Source organism: Macaca mulatta, chromosome 4 (genome assembly GCF_049350105.2).
Source record: "Macaca mulatta isolate MMU2019108-1 chromosome 4, T2T-MMU8v2.0, whole genome shotgun sequence".
Taxonomy (NCBI): Eukaryota; Metazoa; Chordata; class Mammalia; order Primates; family Cercopithecidae; genus Macaca; species Macaca mulatta.
The window spans coordinates 34,521,773-34,545,003 of NC_133409.1; the positions used below are offsets into that span (position 1 = coordinate 34,521,773).

Genomic DNA, 23,231 nt, shown 5'->3' on the forward strand with positions numbered 1-23,231 from the left:
TGGCATGCAGAGATTGGGCTTAATTGTAAGGAAGCAAAAAAATGAAAATAAAAAAAATCTTATTTTATTACATTCTATTAGCCCCATGGACTTTGCAAGGCCTGTATCCTTCAAAAACGCTGACATTGGTCGCTGTGTCCATCAGAAACTCCATGAAGATGAAGATGGAGCAGCTCCAGCTGAAATAGTTATCCAGCCTGAGCCAGTTCCCACCCCAGCCTTTCCTACACCCACCCCAGTTCTGACACATGTAAGTGTTTATATTATCCCCATTGCTTTCTAATTTTTACCTAGTTTTCTGAGTCATTTCAGAAGGAAGATTATTCAGGATATCTAGTACACTCTGCTATTAGAATTGAAGGAAATATAACCTATCAAAACCTATTCTTACATCTTTGTTGAATGACTTACCTATACTTCTTCCTTTAATTTTGTTTACAAAACAGTACATTTTCAGTTGAAATGTTGGAAAACACAGAAATATCCAGAATCGAGAATAAAAGCCACCTATAATGCCATGACACAGGCAACCATGTTGGTTTTCAGGCCTTTTTATCCGCATAGTAGATGTCCTACCTCTATACAATTTGGTGTCCTGTTTTTAGAAACTGATAATACACCACTAAAACTGTTTCTAGGCCAGGCAGGGTGACTCACGCCTGTAATCCTAGCACTTTGGGAGGCCAAGGCGGGCAAATTACCTGAGCTCAGGAGTTAAAGACCAGCCTGGGCAACAATGGTGAAACCCCTTCTCTACTAAAATACAAAAAAAATAGCCTGGTGTGGCGGTGTGTGCCTGTAGTCCCAGCTACTCAGGAGGCTGAGGCAGGAGAATCGCTTGAACCAGGGAGGCAGAAGTTGCAGTGAGCTGAGATCGTGCCACTGCACTCCAGCCTGGGCAACAGAGTGAGACTCCTTCTCCAAAAAATAAAAATAAATAAATAAATAAATAAAAACTGTTTCTAAACATCACATAAATGTGTATGTCTAATATGATTTTATGTTAAGTATTAAGTATATATACACACAGAGACACACAACTATTTATAGCATTGGAGGTCACATAGCCTTGATTGGAGCATGGGCTCAAGTCAGACTGCTGGTGTTCAAATCCCAGCACTGTAACCGACCATCTGTGTGAATTTGAGAAAGCTACCTAGCCAATCTATTTCTCAGTTTCACATCCAAGTACTAACCAGGCCCAACCTTGCTTAGCTTTCCAGATAAGAAAAGATCAGATGCTTTCAGGGGGGTTTGGCCGCAGACTATTTCTGTATCCTCATCTGTCAAATGAGGATATTAACAGCACAGACATCAAAGATTTTTATCAGAGTTTTAAAAGATAATGTTTGTTAAATGACTCACACATACTGAACGTTTAATAAATGGCGTAAGTACTATATAGTAATGATAAGAATTAGTATTTCACCAGCCCAGGGCTAAAGAATTTTCATTCAACATATATGTAATTCTCATAACGGCTCCGTAAAACATAGTCTTTCTATTTTTAGTCGAGTTAATAAGAATTAGCTATCTTAAGTAACCAACCCACTCACATCACTAGTAAAAGGCAGAGTAAGAATTTGATTCTAGCGAGTCAGACTCCAAAGTCTGACTCCTTATCTCTGGAACACTCTGCCTTTCCAGTTTCTTCTCTTTTAATAGACCATGGTAGGCTATTGAGAGTGTTTCCAGTTTTTCACTATTAGAAACTATACTCTGATGAGCTCCTCTATGCATCAAACTTTTTCATTATTTCCAATTATTCTTAAAATAAATAAGTAGTTAGGAAATTATAAGACCAAAAGATGAATATGTCTAAGGTTTTCAATACACATACCTGAATTGCTTCTTCCACAGGCTATGCCAATTTACATTCTTACCACCAATACAACAAAGACGGTCATGGTCACTACATTCTTTACAGCTCATGTGCTGCGGTTGTATTCCATACCAGTAATGGGTGGGATATGTTGTCTTGAGTGCAGATCTTGAAAACTCTTGAATATCTCATTCTCTTCCTTAGTGTCCACGATGGAATTGGTTAAGCAATGTGCTCCTTGCACTAGAAATATTTATTCAATGGGAGGCCAAATAACCATCATTCAAGGAAACTGGTTATTCACTCCAAGCATCCTTTCATCCTTTGTAAAATATGGATATTTCACCTACCTTGCCTACCACATAGAGTTATTATGAAAAATCAAATGGGATAATGTATGTGGAAGTTCTTTGAAAACTGGGAAAAGCATACCCACATAGACAATCTGAGGAATCCCTGCATTTAGTGAATAACTACTACGTGTCCAGTACTCTGCCAGGTGTTTCGTATCTGTTATTTCATTTGATCTCCACACTATTAATTGTTTTATTTACATTTATTTATATTGCTGCAAGTATTATATTTTACAAAGGAAAATACCTAAGATCCCACAGCTAGCAAGTGGAAAACCATCAGTCATGTGGGGATTAGTTCCAGGTGTTGATTTCATCCTAAGGCATTCCTGAGATCTGCCACATGGATTCCAGAATGTTTTGTCAGTTCTTTTATAATTCAGCCACAGGCTAGATCTTTGCTTAGCAAAGGTAAGGTTAATGATCCTCCTCTTCACCCTTATATACCTGAAAATCATGTGTTTCTCAGACTCAAGAATGCATTTTCAATTGAAGAATTAGAAAACATCATGAGTTGAATGAACTTTTTTGACCTTGGATCCTAATGTCCACTTATAAAAATGTTTCTAGGAGAAAACAGAGCCTAATTTCTAAACAACTAACTTAAAAGTATAAAGTGAAATTGGCAAGAGCCCTAACGATCATCTGGTCCAATCACCATCTTAATGCATGAATTCCTTTTATATGATACTTACAGCCTTTGCTTGAACACTTCATTGACAAGATTTTCCAGTGTTATGACAAGGCAGGCTCGAGTTGTTAGAAAGCCATTGGTTATATTGGGGTAAAAATGAGTCCCCAAAACTTCTATGTAATGATTGTGTTTCTACAGGCAAACACACTTTATTATGTATTCTCTAACGTCCCTTCAAGAATTTGAAAATAGCTGTCTTCTCCTTCCCTAGGCTAACCATTTCCCTAGTTCAGGTATTCTTTGTATTACCTCATTTCTAATTGTTACCCCTCTATGATCAGTATTCTTAAATTTGAAATATTCCCTTCATAATATGGCACCTACTACTCAAAAGGAAGTCACCAGCTCAGGGGATGGTGGGACCCCTCCCCCCCTTAATTGTTACCATATTTCTACTAATGCACCTAAGAATGTTTTAACGTCTTTAATAGATACAATGCTACTAATTCCTAATCGAGTACCTTATTCAATCAAGCAGAACCTCATGGACCTTCTTATCTATCACTAGAACATCCTCCAGGCAGGTCTCTCAACCTGTGCTGGTTTGGATTTTTAGGGATAACCCTGCCAGCCTCCATGGATCACCTTACTTTTCTAAGTACTTACACAAACTTCATTTTATAGGGCCTCTCAAGCACATTTTTCTGTGGTATTTAGAGATCACACTTTTTCCCTTTTTCTCAAAATAAAGATACTTGCCCATCTGGGAATGGAGATTTTTACTCATTTAAGGTTCTTTTTTTTTTTTTTTTTTATAACCTTCTGTTCTAATTTCGATTTCCATTTCCTCTCAGCAGTGTATGTTTTAACTTTTCCGAAAACAGAGCATTCCACTTAGTAGATGAGACAGAAGCAAAAAGTTGAGTAGCACGCCAAATTGGTTGGTTTAGAAAGAATCACCGAACATTAGAGCTAGAAGACACCCTAAAGATTCCAACTCTTAACTTGCACATGAGGAAAGAAAGCCCTCAAACTTACAGCATGGCCCAGGGTTACCAACATGAGCGATAGTTGGAACTAAAACCCAGATAACTAAATTCCAACTGCTATTTCCCCTTCTTTTTTTTTTTTTTTTTTTTTTTTTTTTTGAGACAGGGTTTCGCTCTTGTTGCCCAGGCTGGAGTGTAATGTCACAATCTCAGCTCACTGCAACCTCTGCCTCCCGGGTTCAAGCAATTCTCCTGCCTCAGTCTCCCAAGTAGCTAGGATTACGGGCATGCACCACCACGCCTGGCTAATTTTGTATTTTTAGTTGAGACGGGATTTCTCCATGTTGGTCAGGCTGGTCTCGAACTCCCGACCTCAGGTGATCCTCTCGCCTTGGCCTCCCAAAGTGCTGGGATTACAGGCACGAGACACGGCGCCCAGCCTATTTCCCCTTCTTTTGCACATTGTAATTATTTCCGACTGTGTGGTCAGGATTCGATTTTTTAGAACTTTCCATCTCTATTAATTGTATCATATTCTAGAGTTCAGATTATGGAGCCACACATATCTTCTGTTTTAATTTGATTCCTTTCTTATGTTCTTTTTTTTGTGTGTAGGGGGAAAAAGGTGTCTTCTTTTTAAAGGTTATTAAAAGTTAAAAGTTTTACAGTTTAATTTATAACAAATATTTATTGAGCATCTACTAAGTGCAAAGTTGAATATGATATTATCATTGCTGGTCAGGGAAAAAGAGAGAGAGTTGCTTTTTCTGCCATAGCCCTCCCACTTTTATTCCCTGATTTCTGGCAGGTTACTTGTCCTTTCTAAAAGTAAAATAATTAACAGACAAATAAGGATAGTAATATCTTCCTGCTAGGATTACTATTATGAGGGAATAAGTTATACATTTTATGCAAAGCACCCAGCACCATGCCTGGCTCAAAGTAACATTCCATCTCTGTATTTATTCTTGTGTTTGTTTAACTTCTGTGTTTCTTTAACTTAATTATTCTAGTTAGTTTAACTTTTCACATTTTTAGGGTGGGTGACAGGTGCTAGAAAAAAAAGGGATGTGGTAAGTATTCAATTTTTAAGCAATTCCAAACCCTTTTATTGGTTTGATATGTAATGATATATGCATTGTAATGATGTGGTTATTAAATAAGTCCTCCATAATTTTCAATTCTCACCATTTTCCTTTTTTGTATCAGACTTTAGATTCTTTTTTTTTTTTTTCTTGCTCTGTTGCCCAGGCTGGTGTGCAGTGGCACAATCATGGCTCACTGCAGCCTCAATCTCCCAGGCTCAGGCAATCCTCAAGCCTCAGCCACCTGAGTAGCTGGGTCTACAGGTGCATTGCACTGTGTCTGGCTAATTTTTGTATTTTTAATAGAGATGGGATTTCGCCATGTTGGCCAGGCTGGTCTCGAACTCTTGGGAAGTGATCCACCTGCCTCAGTCTGCCAAAGTGTTGAGATTACAGGCATGAACCACCATGCCTGGCCCAGAATTTAGATTTTTAAGAGTTATTTGAGAACTAAGACTTAAAAGTTAACTCCTGAAGTGAGAACTGCCTATTTATGAGCTCCATATTTGTGCTAGCACAGTTGACAGAAAAGATCTCCTATTCTCAGTGCCCTTCTTTTTCTTCTTTACACCCATCACACCCAATCCTGCCAGCAACTAACAGCATGAGGACAACATTCACTATACTACAGGGCAATGTAAGAGTGTCTTGAGAAAGCTCTGCCCTGTGAAATGGATTATGTCAATCTTATGATTAATTCATGTTGAACATGCTAGATTAAAGAGCATTTCATGCATATTATCTCATTTCATAGTATGGTAGCTTGTCTTCTCTTTATACTTCTCTCTTATTCTTTAGCCCATTCAAAGCTAGAGAAAACATTTCTACGTGTTCTATTTGTGGATATTTTTCATGGAGGATGGCAGGAGGTAGAGGTAGATAAGAGGCTGAACTTCAAGTATTACAGAAATTTGTTGACATGTGGAAAGTTCTCTGCAAGTATGTGCACTGTTTAGACCAAGTCTTTTTAACAAGGATAGCTTGTGTGGATTTGTAGATAATGAGCTGGTTACATTCTTTTACTTGAATTTTATTGAAGAGTTCAGCTGTAAACCTCACAGTTTAAAATGTGAAAACTAAGAAAAACAATACAAGTAGCCATGGAGAGTTCCTGTACTGATGAGGTCTCTTTGGGATTTGAGGAAAAGAAGTGAACAGAGAAGGAAATAATAAAGGAAAGGAAAGTGATTTCCCTAGGAGCTTTAGTGCTACACCTTTAAGAGCTAAGTACAGTCAAGGCCAAAGGATAAACTGATTGGCTACTGATATGTATTCACAGAGAAAACATACATTTTCCACATATCAAGGAATCCCTGTTTAGACATTAATGTATAAATATTACTGTAAATGCCCAAGACCCACCAAATGAGCTTAAGTGCAGTGTTAACAATAATTCAGTTTCTCAATAAACATCTTGAGTAGGGCTTTTATGTTTTAGAAGATTAAAGTCAGTGCTATAAAAAATATCTTCCATTTATTCATCCATAAAGAAAATCATGACAAATAAGCATCAGATGTGATTTTAGCCCACATTTATTAGGGGAATTATTGACTCATGAAAGAAGAAAATTATGCAATTTCTATGATGATTCATTGTTTGGTGCTTTCAAGAACAAAGATGCCAGTTTTGATAAATGCAACATAAATCTCTGCTCAGGACCTAGGAAATTCAAGAGATGCTTATCAACGAATTATACGCACTCCTGAATCTAAGAACTCATTTCCAAATGTCAGCGACCAATCTGCAGATAGAAACGACCATTGCTTTATTCTGACCTGAAGTTAAACAAGTGACACTGTGAGGGTGAAAACGTTTTGGCCCCATTACTAATTTGGTGCACTATCTACTTCCGTAAACAAGGCTTTGGGAAGCATGGCTTCCTCCATAATTATTCCCAACCACGTCACTGATATAATCAACAGGTGCACCACCACGCTAGACTCCCCAGCCACGTCCTGTCTGCCTACAACCTGTAACCTACCAAGCAAAGGCAAATGAAAAACAAGCATATCTGTCCTCCTTTCATACCCCATTTTCACCATTATCTATTTCTAGTACTTTAAAAAGTCCCCACAAGGTGGCAGAATTGTAACACGTTGAGATTGATGAGCCTCTACTGAGACCGTAAATTTTTTTTTTTATTATTATTCTTGTTTTAACACATTTGAGAGATTAGTGTGTCCAAAACAACACAGGCAAAGCATCATGTCCGTAGAGATGAGGATGCCTTCAAGTATACACTAGCTTAGAAAAGGATGATTCATCTTGCAATGACCATTCTTTAAAAGTTCCTTAAAATTACCTCATTAGATCTTTTCTCTTACCCTTTTGTCTTAGCTTAGATTTTAATGGCAAGCAGAGTTGAAAACATCCTTAATGACAAGATCATTTTATTTCTGAGCAAAGCACGGGGCAGTGTCTGTTCCATCTCACTTGTTCCCCCTTTAACATTCTAGAAGGAAAAAGGAAGCTTGAGCTGCTGAATGAGCAGCTCCACCCACTGTGGAACATGAGGCAGAAGGAAGAGAAGAGGAAGCAACACCGGGCAAACCAATAAACTGGTGCTGCCCTGATTCCATCGTGTTTTTTTCTTTTTGAGACAGGTTCTTGCTTTATTGTCCAGGCTGGAGTGCAGTGATGCAATCGTAATTCACTCTAACCTTGAACTCCTGGACTCAAGCAATTCTCCTGCCTTAGCCTCCCAAGTAGCTGGGGCTTTCAGCATGCAACAACATGCCTGGCTAATTTTTTATTTTTTTAAATTTTTGTTGTTGTTGTTGTTGTTGTTCTTTTGGAGAGACAGAGCGGGGCAGGGGTCCTCACTTTGTTGCCCAGGCTGGTCTCAAACTACTAGCCTCAAGTGGTCTTCCTGCCTCGGCTTTCCAAATGCTGGGATTACAAACATGAGCCTCCATGCCCATCAGACTTGGTTTCAGTTTACCCCAGGAAAAGTGATGCAAGGAAGACATCCTTTAACCAAGCAAGGGGGAGATCTAGATTTGTACAAAACGCTGTCAAATTAGAGGGTGGGGAATTTTTGTCCCATTTAAATCCTGAGGTACACATGTATAAAAACCCTCTCACGCCAGCACTTCTCAGTCCTTTTCCAACTACCAGTTTAATAAAGGAAGGTGATAGAAGTTTTATTAAAACAACATCCATCCTGTTGCAAATCAATGATAGTAAACATCACCTTGGATGTCCTTAAAAACAAAGGGCTATACACCATAATGGCTTTAAACTTTGAGGTTACATGTTACAGTGTCAGTTTGGTACAACTATTCCGTAACATTGGCTCATCTGAGAACACCATTTTATTAAGCACTGCTTCTGCCTGCTTCTCCAGGGCTGCCCGTTGCAGAAATGGAGGATCTAATCCAGGAGGTGCTGTTCTTCCTAAATTTCAATCGGGTGTGTCCTGCAATGACTCTTAAAAGAACTTTGACAAAGTCCTTGTCCTTTTCTGGTCAAAGGTTTTTTTCTAAAATGACTTGACCAGTGCCTTGTCCATCTAGAAAATCTGATAGTGTACGACGACACAACAACAAAACAAAAACAAACAAAAATCTGCTGCTTAGCTCGGGACCAGTTTTGGATACACCTGTCCAGTCTACCAGCAATCAAAAAGTCCCCCACAACATACAGCTGCTACCAGCAGTGTACAACTGCCACCTTGAAATTTGTTTTAATTTTAAGAGAGAAGTTATATTAACATTTACATATAGGAATTAGACAAGTGACTGTAACCGCAATAACATGGACATAACCCACTGGTGGTTCTCTTTTGAGCTACATGTAATTGTTTCCTAATTCCTCAGCATCCATTCACGATTTTAATCCCTCAGTTTTCAGAGCTGAGGGTGTAAAGATGTTTCAGTGAAATTCTGTCCCCAGTGGACTCACAGCAGATAGGATTCTCTTAGCAATTTCTGAGGAAGACCGCAGGCTCCGCATGTTTGTCGAGATGGTCCTCCGTCCGGGAAGTATCGTGAGAGGTTGATAAAAGACCCCAATTCTATTAATAGGAGTATTCATGACTGAGATCTTAAGCTACCGAAGCGTCTCCATTCGGGCTCTTTTTGCAGGCAGCGTAATAAGAAAGGTGCCACATGCTGACTCTAAAAGAGGCCATTCAACTGTGCGAATGAATAGCATTTTCCTGTCCTGCCCACGGGGTTTTGCATAGCTGTGTGAATTTCGGCCAGTCTGCTCTTTATAACTGACCATCTCCTGGGAAGCAAGAAGGGAAATACTTCCATGAAGACCAATTTTATAGTGTTTCAAAACACTTAAAGCCTTTTACCTGCTGTGGCAGAGTGCTTCGTTTGACTAAGATCAAGAGAAAAGAGAACAAGGCTTTTCCTCATCAAGTAAAAATGTCCTGTGTGCTGATGAGTCATCTCTGAGGTACACTCTTTGGGAAGAACACTGTGCATCAAAAGCCTGCCTTGGGCTGCTTGAGAACCTCTGCTGAGTCAGCACTCACTGGGGCAGTGGCCCAGCCAGAGCTATTAAGTGCAGATCTTAAAAACAGATGTGTTGGTGAGAGTGTGCAGGTTATTTTCTCATGTACTGCGTGTTCTAAGAGCCTTCCTAAGCAGCCTGTATATCGAGCTATCTTGTGAAAATAGAGAACAGGGAAAGGAATTGTGGCTTTGGTAATTTAAGGAGCCTTGATTATTTATGGAGCTGTGTGTTATGGTAGCCAAATGTGATCTACTTAGCCAGGACCGCTGTATGCTTTGCAAGCCCCAGTGCAAAACTGAAAATGCAGGACCCCTCATTGAAAAATTATTAAGAATTTCAAGATGGTGACAGCAGAGCATTAAACCATGTGACGGCACAGCCCCGCACCTAGCTCTCCCCCTTCAGCACCCTGGGAAGCTGATCTTTGAACAGTGGCAGTTGAAATGGTGTATGGTGGGTTACATTTTTAAAATGTGCTGGGTTGCCTAGCAACTGGCAAGGGCCTGAATGGGCTGACGTGCAGGTTTAGATACACCATCTTGAAAGTCTAAATTCATGGAAACCTTCTAGTGGACTGATAATTTTCAAGAAAAAGTAATATAGTGGGAGATGGAAATGGGGAGGGCAAGAAAAAAACACATTTTTCTACTGTTATAACCCAAGCGGCTAGTTTGTCATTTTCACTGTTCGATCTTCTAAGAATAGAACTCTTCATACGTGAAGGAAAAATGAAAGGGAAATTCCAGTTTTCTCAGAAATATAAATAAATTTTTAGAGGATAATGAAACTATGAATTAATCAATACATATGTCTGAGCACATTCCTTTAGCAATTCAAGGGTGTGATATAAGAAAACTGATTCACACTCACTGAGCACTTGATAATAAGTACTTACTATGCAGTAGACTACAGAGATGAATAATGTACAGTTTTTATTCTTAAAGAATTACTCTAATATGTAAGAAACAATTAGACAGCATCATTACCTTTTTAAAGAACAGTCCATAATCTCTTGTCTTTCTCTCCTGGGTATTTTACAGGGTCCTTGTGCTGCAGAATCAGAACCAGCTCTTTTGATGGGGAGCAAGCAGTTCGGGCTTTCAAGAAACAGTCACATTGCAATTGCATTTGATGACACCAAAGTTAAAAACCAGTATGTATCATCCTGAGACACTGGGAAAGAACTGATAAATGAAGAACTGAGTATTCGTGTTTAATTAAGTTTAATCTACTACACTTATTAATTAATGAAGCTAGCTTTTCTTTTAATTTACTGAGTACAGTAGAGAATAGAATGTTATTTGAGCCTGAGGAGCCCAATGTAGGAAATCAGTAGTCCAGGACATTCCTCATCTCTGAGAAGGTTTTACTCTCCTTTATGAAAATGCAGCCATGATCTGATACCGCTCTATTTTAGCATGAGAATGCTCTTATTTTTCTATTTGACTTTGCATGCTTTTGTTTCACAGTCTCACAATTGAGTTGGAAGTAAGAACCGAAGCTGAATCTGGCTTGCTTTTTTACATGGCTCGCATCAATCATGCTGATTTTGCCACAGTTCAGCTGAGAAATGGATTGCCCTACTTCAGCTATGACTTGGGGAGTGGGGACACCAACACCATGATCCCCACCAAAATCAATGATGGCCAGTGGCACAAGGTAATAGTCCCCTGGATATTGGCAGTACCCTAAGGGAATTAGTGAGTGGCAGCCATCAGCATTCTCCTGGTGCCAGTATATTTTGCCAGGGCAGACACTGACTCTGGCAGAAGCTAAAAATAAAATGAGTGCCATATACAACTACTACAATCTTGGAAAATGTGCTCAGACCTGTGTAGGTTTACATTTGACCACTGACATGCTTCATCATGGTTCCATCACTGCTATATGGCTGTGGTTCTCAAACCTCTACCCATAAACTGAGACCAGGCGGCTGAAGACATTTCCACTGCTCTAAGTGAGAAACGTAGAACAACAGAGTGTGTTCATCATAAAGCTCGATGTATTCGATCTGAAGGAATAATATTTATTCTGAGATTATATTATAGCATTTTTATGGTGGCTAAAAGGCCTTTCTATTATGAAATAGTATTTGCCAAAAGCAAAAGTTGGCAACACTAAAATGGGTCCCAAGGCTCCCCACCTAACCACACACTGGTCTGTGAAAACCAGGAATCCAGGAATCTCTGGCTTATCGTGCTTAAAGGGCTCTAAGGTATCATTTCTACTGACAGTTATTTGGAACAATTTTAAAAACGTTGGCCTTACACCCAGAAACTGGTACTATTATGGGCACAGAAGGCTCGTTTGCCAGCTTACTGTCCTCTTTGGCATGACTGCAAATAGATAATATACTGCCTGATTAAAACAAAATCTCAACATTTGTCTCTGCACCTGCGATAGCCTATGAAGTAAAGCTTCCCTAGGTAGACCAATAAAATTTTTAATTTTCAGAGTACGATATTATTAGATGTTAGATTTGGTTAATGTTAACATATTTGGACTTGTCATATTCTAGAAAGTCAAAAAACCTTAAAAAACGCAAAGCCAACCAATTTGTTATCATGGAAATAAGAAAAAGAATCTTCATTTTTGCTGGGAGCTTATGACTAGCAAATATGGATCCAAATGAAGGAGCTCTCATTAAGATTTCTTCCATCTCTAGCTAATAGAATAATAAATATGACACTTGAGAAAAAGACATATCGTTGAACCACAATGAGGCTGGGATTAAGAAAGGGACTTAAATGCTATAATTAGTCAAATTAAAAATGGATTTTATTTTTGATGGTTTTTTAAAATTACTTCCCAAACCAGAATAAATATATGTAAAATGAAGAGTTAAATTACTCTAATCCTGACCCAGACTAATTTTTAAACCATCATGGTACTTTAGCGTTTTACAGGCTTTCATGCTCCTTTACCTAAATTCAGACTCAAGATTTTTATACTCCAGCCAGTCTTTACACCCCTTATTTCATTCTGTCTCAGAAGATAATTCGCTCCACCACCCTAATTTCAGCCTCAGTCAGTTCTCTGTCTTCCTCCCTGACTTTGTACTCATCAGTTTCTGCAGAAAGAAGTGCAGCCTATTTGTGCCACTCTTTCTCTAATTGTACACAAGAAGGGCCTGTTAGGCAAAGGGACATAGCGTATCTGAAATCGTGTTGGGAGCCCAGGCTCCTTGCTCAATCAAACTAAGGCACTTTTAAAACTGTACATGAATTTTGCTGCACTTAATTCATGAAAGTGCTATTAGTCTGCAGGCTTCCTTACAACATTCCTCCCTCTCAACACATATCCACACTTGGGAAACTCCTGAAGAGACTTCAACCTAAAACTGACCCAGGAAAATTCGGTATTCTTTTGGTGATAGTAGTCATGGAAAAGACAGAATTTGAGATATTCTGTAAAATGGGTTTAACTTTCCCATATATAATGGGCTTAGCACATACTAAGCACTCTGTACATTGTTTCAATTTTTCTTGGTAACATTGTTAAAGTCCTTATGTCTTATACTCTGCATATTTGAAATTTGTTCAGGATTGGCATTAATGACCTCTTTCTTTTTTGTAGATTAAGATAATGAGAAGTAAGCAAGAAGGAATTCTTTATGTAGATGGGGCCTCCAACAGAACCATTAGTCCCAGAAAAGCTGACATCCTGGATGTTGTGGGAATGCTGTATGTTGGTGGGTTACCCATCAACTACACTACCCGAAGAATTGGTCCAGTAAATATCTAATTTCTTCTTTATTACCTAAATATATGACTGATTCATTTATTGATATATTTTGATTTATTAGGTCACATGGGCCCATGAAAGCTGATAGGTGAGTAGGAAGTTATCTTTCCTGAAAAGGGACAGGGTTTTTTTTTGTTTTTTTTTTTTTGAGACAGAGTCTCGCTTTGTCACCCAGGCTGGAGTGCAGTGACGCGATCTTGGCTCACGCCCGGATAATTTTTTGTACTTTTAATAGAGATGGGGTTTCACCGTGTTAGCCAGGATGGTCTCCATCTCTTGACCTCATGATCCGCCTGCCTCGGCCTCCCAAAGTGCTGGGATTACAGGCGTGAGCCACCGTGCCCGGCGGACAGAAGGTTTTTTAGATTAGCTTATGAGAGACAATGCCACGGAACACTGAGTGGGGATTCTGGAGCCAGACTCTCTTGGTTTGAATACCTATTTAACTATTGACTAGCTGTGTGTTTTGGAGCAAGTTAATCTTTTTTAACAAAGAATTCTCTTTTGCAAAATAGGGTAATGATAATACTAAACACAAAGGATTGCATAAAGATTAAATGATTGAGTTGGGCGTGGTGGTTCACACCTGTAATCTCAGCACTTTGGGAGGCCAAGGCAGGCAGATCCCTTGAGACCAGGAGTTCAAGACCACCCTGGCCAAAAACCCTGTCTCTACTAAAAATACAAAAAATTAGCCAGGTGTGGTGGTATGTGCCTGTAGTCCCAGCTAGTTCGGGGGCTGAGGCACGAGAATCACTTGAACCCGAGGGGCAGAGGTTGCAGTGAGCTGTAATAGCACCACTGTATTCCAGCCTGGGCGACACAGCAAGACCCTGTCTCAAAAAACAAATAAATAAATAAAAATAAAGTGATTGGAAGAGTAGCAGGCATATAAAAAGCACTGAAAGATGAAAATGATGGTATGTATTCATGGTATTCAGGCATAGAGATTTAGCAAATATTGAGAGATGCAGTAGTTAGAGTACAGTTATCCAATTTTGGATTCAGAATTTAAAGCCCTCACAGTTTTGTAAATCAATATTCACCAAATAATTTTTTTATCAGACCATGTGTCCTAGTTTGCTTTGGAAAGTGTTACTCTGAGAGAAGCATAGGGGATTGATTCGTGCTTTTAGAGAACACACTAGATACAAATGTGATACATTTCTGTACTCAAATTAGAACACATGATAATGTAGATTTGCTCACTCATCAAAGACAATCACCCATTATAGTTGTAATTCTCAGCATTTGGCTTCTCTTGTGGATGATCAGTATTACTTTCCTTTCATAGCTATTGGATATGCTTTTTAGGTCTATCAAAAACAAAAGTCTCTGAAGTGACACTGGTAAAAGCAATTCACTTGAATTCTAAAAACAGATAAAATATAATGGACCAGAGTGTGATTGAGTTACTTCTAAATTCCTTGAATCCCCGATGTTTTATGCAAACTTTCAAGTTTTATGCATATTTGCATTTTCTTAGGGGAGGGTCTGCTGCTTTCATTAGATATTCAAAAGGAAGAAGCACTGAACCAAACCTAATTACCTTTTCAAATAGAAATTGAACATAGGCTATGACAAAATGTGTATATAGTAAGTTTAATAAACTATTAATAGAAACATAAAATCTGGAACATAAGAGACCAATTAAAACTTATGATACCCACATGGGGCCCATAGCTCTGTCAAACCAATGGAGACATAGTGTGCAGTATTTAGACTATGAGAACAGTCATATTCCAGGATAGATACATCTGAGTTGAGAAGCACAACACAGGATTTTCTGCATCCATGCCAGGAAGCCTGGTGGTAATAGAGAACCCAGGCAGCTTTGGGGGATGTCCTACCCTAAGACAACTGGCCAATAACCACACACATAGAGCACCCCGCAAATGATTGTATTCTACGTAAAGGCAAAGTTCTGCTAAAACTTGACATTTGTTTCTTCTGATCTGAACGTTTAGGTGACCTATAGCATTGACGGCTGCATCAGGAATCTCCACATGGCAGAGGCCCCTGCTGATCTGGAAGAGCCCACCTCCAGCTTCCATATCGGGACATGTTTTGCAAATGCTCAGAGGGGAACATATTTTGATGGAACAGGTTTTGCCAAAGCAGGTAAGGCTCTTTCATTTCCTTCCTGTTGATTATTAACTGGATACAAATACTAACTTCTTGCTAGTACCAAATAATAAAAGTTCCCAGAGTCCTAAACTAGTATCCTTTATTTAAGCCAAAAATAAACTTATGGAAGTAATTTCAAAAATGCTTCTTAAAAATTCATGTATCTGATCCTGATAAGAATTAATAGAAGAAATAAAGTAAAGGTCTATTTAGAGAATTTATTCCATCTCCTTCACTGGAGATTAAGAACAGCAAAATAAATAATTTTGCAAGAACACTCATATGTTTATACTATGTTGTTTTCCTACCTTCCAGTTTCTGGAGATATGTTTTTTTTCTTCTTTTCAATTCCCTGCAAGGCTGTATTTCATAATCTCCTCCCCTTCAACACATACCCATACACACAATGCACACCCGTGTCCGTTTCTTGTTGATGGTGACGATGGCTGGCATCATTTCTGGCTTTCTCCACTCCATTTCCAATGAACATTTCCAGTATGGTTTTATATCACTGGTCATGAAGGTACAGCTAGGAAAAAGAAATAGGAAATAACCTCTACATAATAATTTTTTAATCCTTTGATTTTTAATTTTTGTGGGTACACAGTGGCTGTATATATTTATGGGTTACCTGAGATATTTTGATATAGGCATGCAATGCATAATAATCATATCAGGGTAAATGGGGTATCCATCACCTCAAACATGTATTCTTTATGTTTCAAACAATCTGATTATACTCTTTTAGTTAATTTAAAATGTACAATTAATTTTTTTTAACTGTAGTTACACTTGTGCTAGGAAATACTAACTCTTATTCATTCAAACTATTTTGTATCATTAACCATCCCTACTCCTCCCTGCCACTAACCTTCCCAACCTCTGGTAACTATCCTTCTAATTTCTATCTCCATGAGTTCAATTGCTTTCATTTTTAGCTCCCACAGATAAGTGAGAACATGTGATGTTTGCCTTTGTGTGCCTGGCTTATTTTACTTAATATAATGACCTCGAGAGCCACCCATGTTCTTGCAAATGACAGGATCTCATTCTTTTTTATGGCTTATTCATATCCATTATATATATGTACCACATTTTCTTTATCCATTCATCTGCTGATGGACACACAGGTGGCTTCCAAATCTTGGCTATTGTAAATAGTGCTGCAATAAACATAGGAGTGCAGATATCTCTTCGATATTCTTTTGAGTATATATCTAAGAGTGGAATTGATGGATCATATGGTAGCTCTATTTTTAGTGTTCTGAGGAACCTCCAAACTGTTCTCCATAGCAGTTGCACTAGTTTACATTCCCACCAACAGTGTACGAGGGTTCCCTTTTCTCTACATCCTCGTCAGCATTTGTTATATTGCCTATCTTTTGGATAAAAGCCATTTTAACTTGGGTGAGATAATAGCTCATTGTAGTTTTGATTTGCATTTCTCTGATGATCAGTGATGCACTGATCATCATGTTGAGCATCATGTTGAGCATGATGATCTGATGATCAGTTGAGCACCTTTTCATATACCTGTTTGCCATCTGAATATCTTCTTTTGAGAAATGTCTATCCAAATCTTGTACCCATTTTTAAATAGGATTATTAGATTTTTTTTTCCCTGTAGAATTGTTTGAGTTCCTTTTATATTCTGGTTATTAATCACTTCTCAGATGGGTAGTTTGCAAATATGTTCTCCCATTCTGTGGGTTGTCACTTCACTTTGTTGATAGTTTCCTTTGCTGTGCAGAAGCTTTTTAACTTGATGTGGTCCCATTTGTCTATTTTTGCTTTGGTTGCCTGTGCTTGTGGTGTTATTACTCAAGAAGTCTTTGCCCATTTCAATGTCAAATTTTGTGATGAGTTTCAGCTTCAGCTTCTGCAGTTAATGGATTGACTTGCCATCCTGCCTGGGCTCTTATAATTCTGGATCAGACCAAACCAGAAAATTACCCACTTCCTCTGTTTCTAATGGCCCTTGCCATCCCCTGAACACACAGTGTAATACAATTTACATAAGACTTGGGTGGTCAGAAGAGATCACTTCACTGGAAAACATACAATTCATCTTAACCTTTGACATCTTTGTTCTTAAATGTTTTTCCACCGACCCAGTCACTGGGACTTTGTATTGACCTCTTCATTCTTTCTGTCCTCAGCCGAACTTCCTCATATCCTTCCTCTCTTCTCCTTACTTCTCCCTTTTGGTTTTATTTTGCAGAACAATTCAGCTTCTTCTACCCTTTATTTTTTTTTTTTTTTTATTTACAGAATGGGTGTCACTATGTTTCCCAGGCACAACTGGCTAGCTTTTATTGTTAAAATCTGCTATGAACCCACCTTTGCCAATCCAAACCCATCGAGGTTCTCAGTAGAACAAAAGTCTTTCACATAACAGCTACCATCCTTCATTGGAGACAGCTGTGGCTACACTCAGCATTTATTTCTTGACTAATAAATAGAAGACTTGGAGAAAATTCCCCTGAGTAGTTCCCTGATACTCAATTCAGTTTCCGTGGTCTAGACAGATCTTAACAGATCACTTTGTTCCTAAGAGGCATATCTTAAATACTTGCTCAAAGATTTAAAGAAATCAAAGAGTCAAATATGGAAAATCATAGAGAAAAGAATTAACTGGATGAACAAGATAAGTCTACTTATGTCCCAGAAACTTCCCGTCAACATTGTATTTACAGTTTCTCTCTGTATTAATAAAATGTGTGGCAACTTTTGAACCCTTTCAGATGATTATGGCACCATTTAGTGTGCCCCACTAAAATTTTACTGAAAAATCACTGAAATGTTTTTCTTAACCCAACTGAGAGACTTCTAAGATAATAATACCTGACAGTGAGATTCTTTGAGTCAATCTCAGTGTGTATCCATTTATTCAAATAATACATATTAAACCGTCATGATGTGCCAGACACTTTAGTAAGCACAGGGATAAAATGGTGAAAAGTATAGACAATGCCCCTGATCTCATAGAACGTACATTCCAGAAGGGAAGGCAGCCCAGAAAAGAAGCAATAACTATGGAGTGTGTTACAGGACACAATGGTGGAAGATAGGCCAGGCAAGATCTGAAACTTACAGCCCTCATTAGAATTAGGTAGCATTTTAATTGAAATCTAATAAAAAGTCATGCATTGCACACGTTTGAATTAACAATCCCCATACTCTAATCCACAATATTTAAAATCTTCATTTTACAGTTGGTGGATTCAAAGTGGGATTGGACCTTCTTGTAGAATTTGAATTCCGCACAACTAGAACAACTGGAGTTCTTCTGGGGATCAGTAGTCAAAAAATGGATGGAATGGGTATTGAAATGATTGATGAAAAGGTGAGTGTCAGCAATCGAAACATTTCTGATTTCTTCATGATATTGTTGATGTGTAGATATCGTTCATGTGTGACGAACTCGAATATTTTGAAGCCTGGCTGTATTCTTTGTTGGGAGAAAGCTAAATTGTATGTTTTCATCCTTCTGGATCATTTCAATTTGTGTATGTTTTCAGCATAACTATTGTGTAGGCCAGTATAAACTTTAAATGCATTAATTCTACAGCAAGCCAATTATGTTGACTAATAATGAACCAAATAGTTTGAGATCTCAAGTTCTTACTGTGTTGCTATGAATACACTCTTATTCTCCTCTTAAGCAACACACTGTCTATGAAACTATTGACTCCAGTGGGAGAAAAGGCAGAGGTGTGGATCATCTAAAATTAGTCTGCCTCTTATAACAGGCTAGGCATCTCTTAGAAGTCAAGGTAGCCAACTGACATATCAGTTTCTCAATTTTTTAAAAGAGCATCCAGATACCATTTCAAAAAACAGCAAATTTATAAAAGTAGTGTGTCAGATTGATAATAATTGATAATCAAATTCTAAACACCTCTCTAAGCCCTGCAGTGAGACAACTTTGCACTATAGGCAGCAGGTAAAAAGAGAAGGCAGAACAAGAAATTTCACAAGTTTTCTATTTGGCTATTAAATAGGAATTGTACTTCAACTCAGTTCACGTTTCTACCCTTAGTGTTGCCTCCCAAGAAGAAAAATCACATAGTGACCTAAACTATTTTTTTCTTGCTTTCTTCCTCCTTCCGCTCAATTTTCAAACTGTCCTCAAACAAAAGTAATGCAGGAAAAAGGATCCACCAGCTTAGAGGTAAAAAAGGGTGAACAAATAAACAACACTTAATAGTTTTACCAAATTTTCAAAACACACTTTTACTACATCTTTTTCAAGTAAGCTTCATTTCATCAAGTGCTGTTAAGGGCAGTTACCATCAATATGTCACTATCATGTGCATTTCTCACCAAGCTCCTTTTACATGCAAAAGCTACCCAATATAGTATGCAATATTGTATGCACCCAATATAGTATGCAATCTATATGCAAACTCCACCCAATATAGTAAACATTTCAGTAATAATTACATCACTAGAGTTTACAAACTTTTCACCTATTTACTTGCCTTTTTAATCTTCTTTTTTAAGACTTCATTTCTTTTACCTTGTCAAATGTGTTGCCAAACTGACTAATGTTTTTAATGTTTCAATATGTTTCATTTCTTCACCAGCTTCAAAAGAATTCTGTCATCTCAAATTTCAGGGGCCTTTCCACATTACTAAAAACAGATTTTTCTCATTTAGACCAGAACTTCTAATCTAAGTTCTTCATTGTTAGGAATTTAACTGGCCTTCTGGCTCAGGTCTTTGGCACCTGTGACATGAAACGGGCTCCAAAATATAATTTATGTAACTCTTAATCTTGTATATAAAATGAAATCCATGAAAGAAAAAACATAATTAAAACGTCAAAAGTTTAAAATTTAAAAAATCCTTTACTTTGAATTTGTAAACCAAATAAATAGTCACTTTAAACAGTATCTTTTAAGAAAATTTTATAAGGTTCAGTAAGAACTCTCACATTCTACAAAGATCTGAGGTAGAATTTTTCCCTGTGTACACTAGGTCCTTTTCTTGTCACCTGGCCTCAAATTTTTCTGAAAGCAGAATTATTACCAGCTTTATGTATCTTGCCTATTAACTCCCAACAATGCCCCAAAGCAAAGAACATAATTTGTGGCTCCTGGTGATTAGATTTATACTTTAATTTCTATCAAGTTTTAAAATTTTTTTCAATATGCCCAGTTACATCCAGTTCAAATGATTCTGGCCGACGTCTTTCCTAGAGACCTGATCATTTTTATGTGTGAAACATCATGATACTTCTTTAATAAAACCATCTGTGACTGTTCTATTTCCTGCTTTCCAGCTGATGTTTCATGTGGACAATGGCGCCGGCAGATTCACTGCTGTCTACGATGCTGGGGTTCCAGGGCATTTGTGTGATGGACAATGGCATAAAGTCACTGCCAACAAGATCAAACACCGCATCGAGCTCACAGTCGATGGGAACCAGGTGGAAGCCCAAAGCCTAAACCCAGCATCTACATCAGCTGACACAAATGACCCTGTGTTTGTTGGAGGCTTCCCAGGTGAGTGTTGGCTACCCCAGCAAGAATGTCTTTGCTCTCTTATGTTAGTGGTTTTGAAATCATTTATATTTACATGTGTCTAAGAATGTGTGCTTATGTGTACTTGCTTCCTAGCTTTAGAATCTGCTCCTATAAATAGCACCTTACCTTAAATTTCCAGTGTGTAAAATGAACATATTATATAAACCACATGGGACTGAACTTTTCATGAGAGCCCCCAAAGTTTCATTTGTGGAGAGATTGAAGCTAGAGGAAATGAATTTGGCTTATAAAAGATATGAGGCATTTAACAGCAATTGGAGCCAAACTTGGTGTTCTTACTGATTTTTTTAAAATTAATATACCAGAGGAATCATAAAATGTTATGGAACTTATTTCCTCAAGTTCTGGAAATCATTGGGTTAAACGTAGCTAATTTCCCCCTTATGTTATTATAGAGTTTATATTTATATTACAAAGAAACCCAAGCAATAAATCCTCATTCAAAATCCTTCTCTAGCACATTAAACATAGCATGTGAACTGCAGAGATTTACCTAAAGTGCCCATAAACAAGAGTGGCCAACTTGATGAGAAGTAAGCCAAGTGGCTCTTAATAAGTACTGTAATAACATAGCCTCCTGGAATGGTCTTTCATCATTTTGTCGAGAGGAACTTTTGTCCCCGTTTACATAAAGCTCCTTTGCTTAATGAAACAAGCAAAATGTATATTCAGCAATTGTTGACAGAGCAACGTTGACAGAAATGCAATGGGGGCCCAACGACAGCTCCTCTTTCCAAAGTGCCTTCTGGGTTTTAAAAAGATCTTTTGCTTCAATCAGGATACATTCCAAGACATTACGAAGGAGGTAATGTACTTCTCCATTCAGTCTATGAAATGGGATCCTGATTAACACCTAGTAGGCCTGCTGAAACAAGCACCTCCATAATAAGAGGAAGATTCTACATGAATTTCCAAACTACTTAACCTTTAGGGATTTATTTTTACAATGTAAGAAAGTGATAAAGTCACCTTCAAAAAGTTCTAAGTCAGTACTTAAAAGTATTTGATCAATTGCTTTGTTTCATGAACTAACATTTTACGATTTTAATTCACAACTGTAAATTTGTTCATCCCAAACCACTTTATTTCATATCTTAAGATGTATATTCTAGATGTTTTCAGATTTTATAATATATAACTATTAAAAAGTTGAGGCTGGGCATGGTGGCTCATGCCTGTAATCCCAACACTGGAATTACACTTTGGGCTGAGATGGGCAGATCTCTTGAGCCCAGGAGTTGGAGAGTAGCCTGGGCAACACAGCGAAGGGAGGATCGCCGGAGCCCAGGAGGTTTAGGCTGCAGTAAGCCTTGATTGCACCACTGCACTCCAGCCTAGGCAACAGAGCAAGAACCTGTCTCAAAAAAAATTTCAGTTGATCTTTCTTCACAATTCTATTAGTAAGGCTAAAAACAAAACCACTAACTTTGCATAGAACAGCATTCCAATTTAATCTCAAGTTAACAGGTGACTTTGAAACATGCTCTTAACATTTGGCGCAGGAGCATTTCAAAGCTGAGCCCTCTTGCGTTGCCTTTTTCAGATGACCTCAAGCAGTTTGGCCTGACCACCAGCATTCCGTTCCGAGGTTGCGTCAGATCCCTGAAGCTCACCAAAGGCACGGGCAAGCCACTGGAAGTTAATTTTGCCAAGGCCCTGGAACTGAGGGGCGTTCAACCTGTATCATGCCCAGCCAACTAATAAAAATAAGTGTAACCCCAGGAAGGGTCTGTCAAAACAAGCATATGAAGTAAAACAAATATATTTTACCTATATATGTTAATTAAACTAATTTGTGCATGTATATAGAATTCTTTCTGTATTCAGATGGTGCTAATTCAGACTACAGACTGAATTTTAATTCAAGTTCTTTCTCAAGTCTATAAATATTAAACTAATTATTTCATTCTAAATAATTGCCTGTTTTGTGTGATTTTAAGGATAAAAGGAAACTGGCCATAAATTGTTGAATTTGCAACATGCACTCCAGTCATCTCAAGGAAAGAGTTCAGGTGTAATTTATGAAGGCAATTTTTTTTAACTTATTCCTATTAATACTTTTATCATCCTTTACCATGTATGTCAGCTTTGGCCTTCTGTGCAAGTCACTGACAGCAAGGGAATTTGGCATGTGTGATTGGGAGGAAATCAGTTCTCTTACTCTGTTTGTGAAAGAATTAGCAAATCATTTTCCTGACCCAAGTTCATGATTAGAGAGTTTAACTAGCCATATGAGATAATAGCTTTTTATGCTGAAGGTAGAGGGTATAGATCAGATTCAGGCCAGAAAGCTTAATTATTTGATTTTCTTATTGATAATGATTTTTGGGCTTTGGGGAGATGCCAGAACCAAGCTTATGAATGACAACTAAGCACACATTTGATACTACAGTACTAAGATTTGGGACTCTCTAAGCCTACAGTGAATATCACAATTTACACCTAGGTGGAGAGGAA

General features: G+C 38.1%; 1 protein-coding gene across 1 annotated transcript in view; it reads left to right on the top strand.

The window, feature by feature from the left end:
• Positions 1 to 22,687, top strand: part of LAMA2 (laminin subunit alpha 2) — a 611,116-nt gene extending 588,429 nt beyond the window's left edge. The window contains exons 57-64 of the mRNA XM_015137479.3: positions 82 to 250; positions 10,392 to 10,504; positions 10,821 to 11,010; positions 12,928 to 13,083; positions 15,063 to 15,216; positions 18,438 to 18,568; positions 20,510 to 20,732; positions 22,318 to 22,687. Of these exons, the coding sequence (XP_014992965.3) occupies positions 82 to 250; positions 10,392 to 10,504; positions 10,821 to 11,010; positions 12,928 to 13,083; positions 15,063 to 15,216; positions 18,438 to 18,568; positions 20,510 to 20,732; positions 22,318 to 22,475 (1,294 nt within the window). The 3' untranslated portion in view covers positions 22,476 to 22,687. The remainder of the gene's footprint in view (positions 1 to 81; positions 251 to 10,391; positions 10,505 to 10,820; positions 11,011 to 12,927; positions 13,084 to 15,062; positions 15,217 to 18,437; positions 18,569 to 20,509; positions 20,733 to 22,317) is intronic.
• The last annotated feature ends 544 nt before the right edge of the window (positions 22,688 to 23,231 follow it).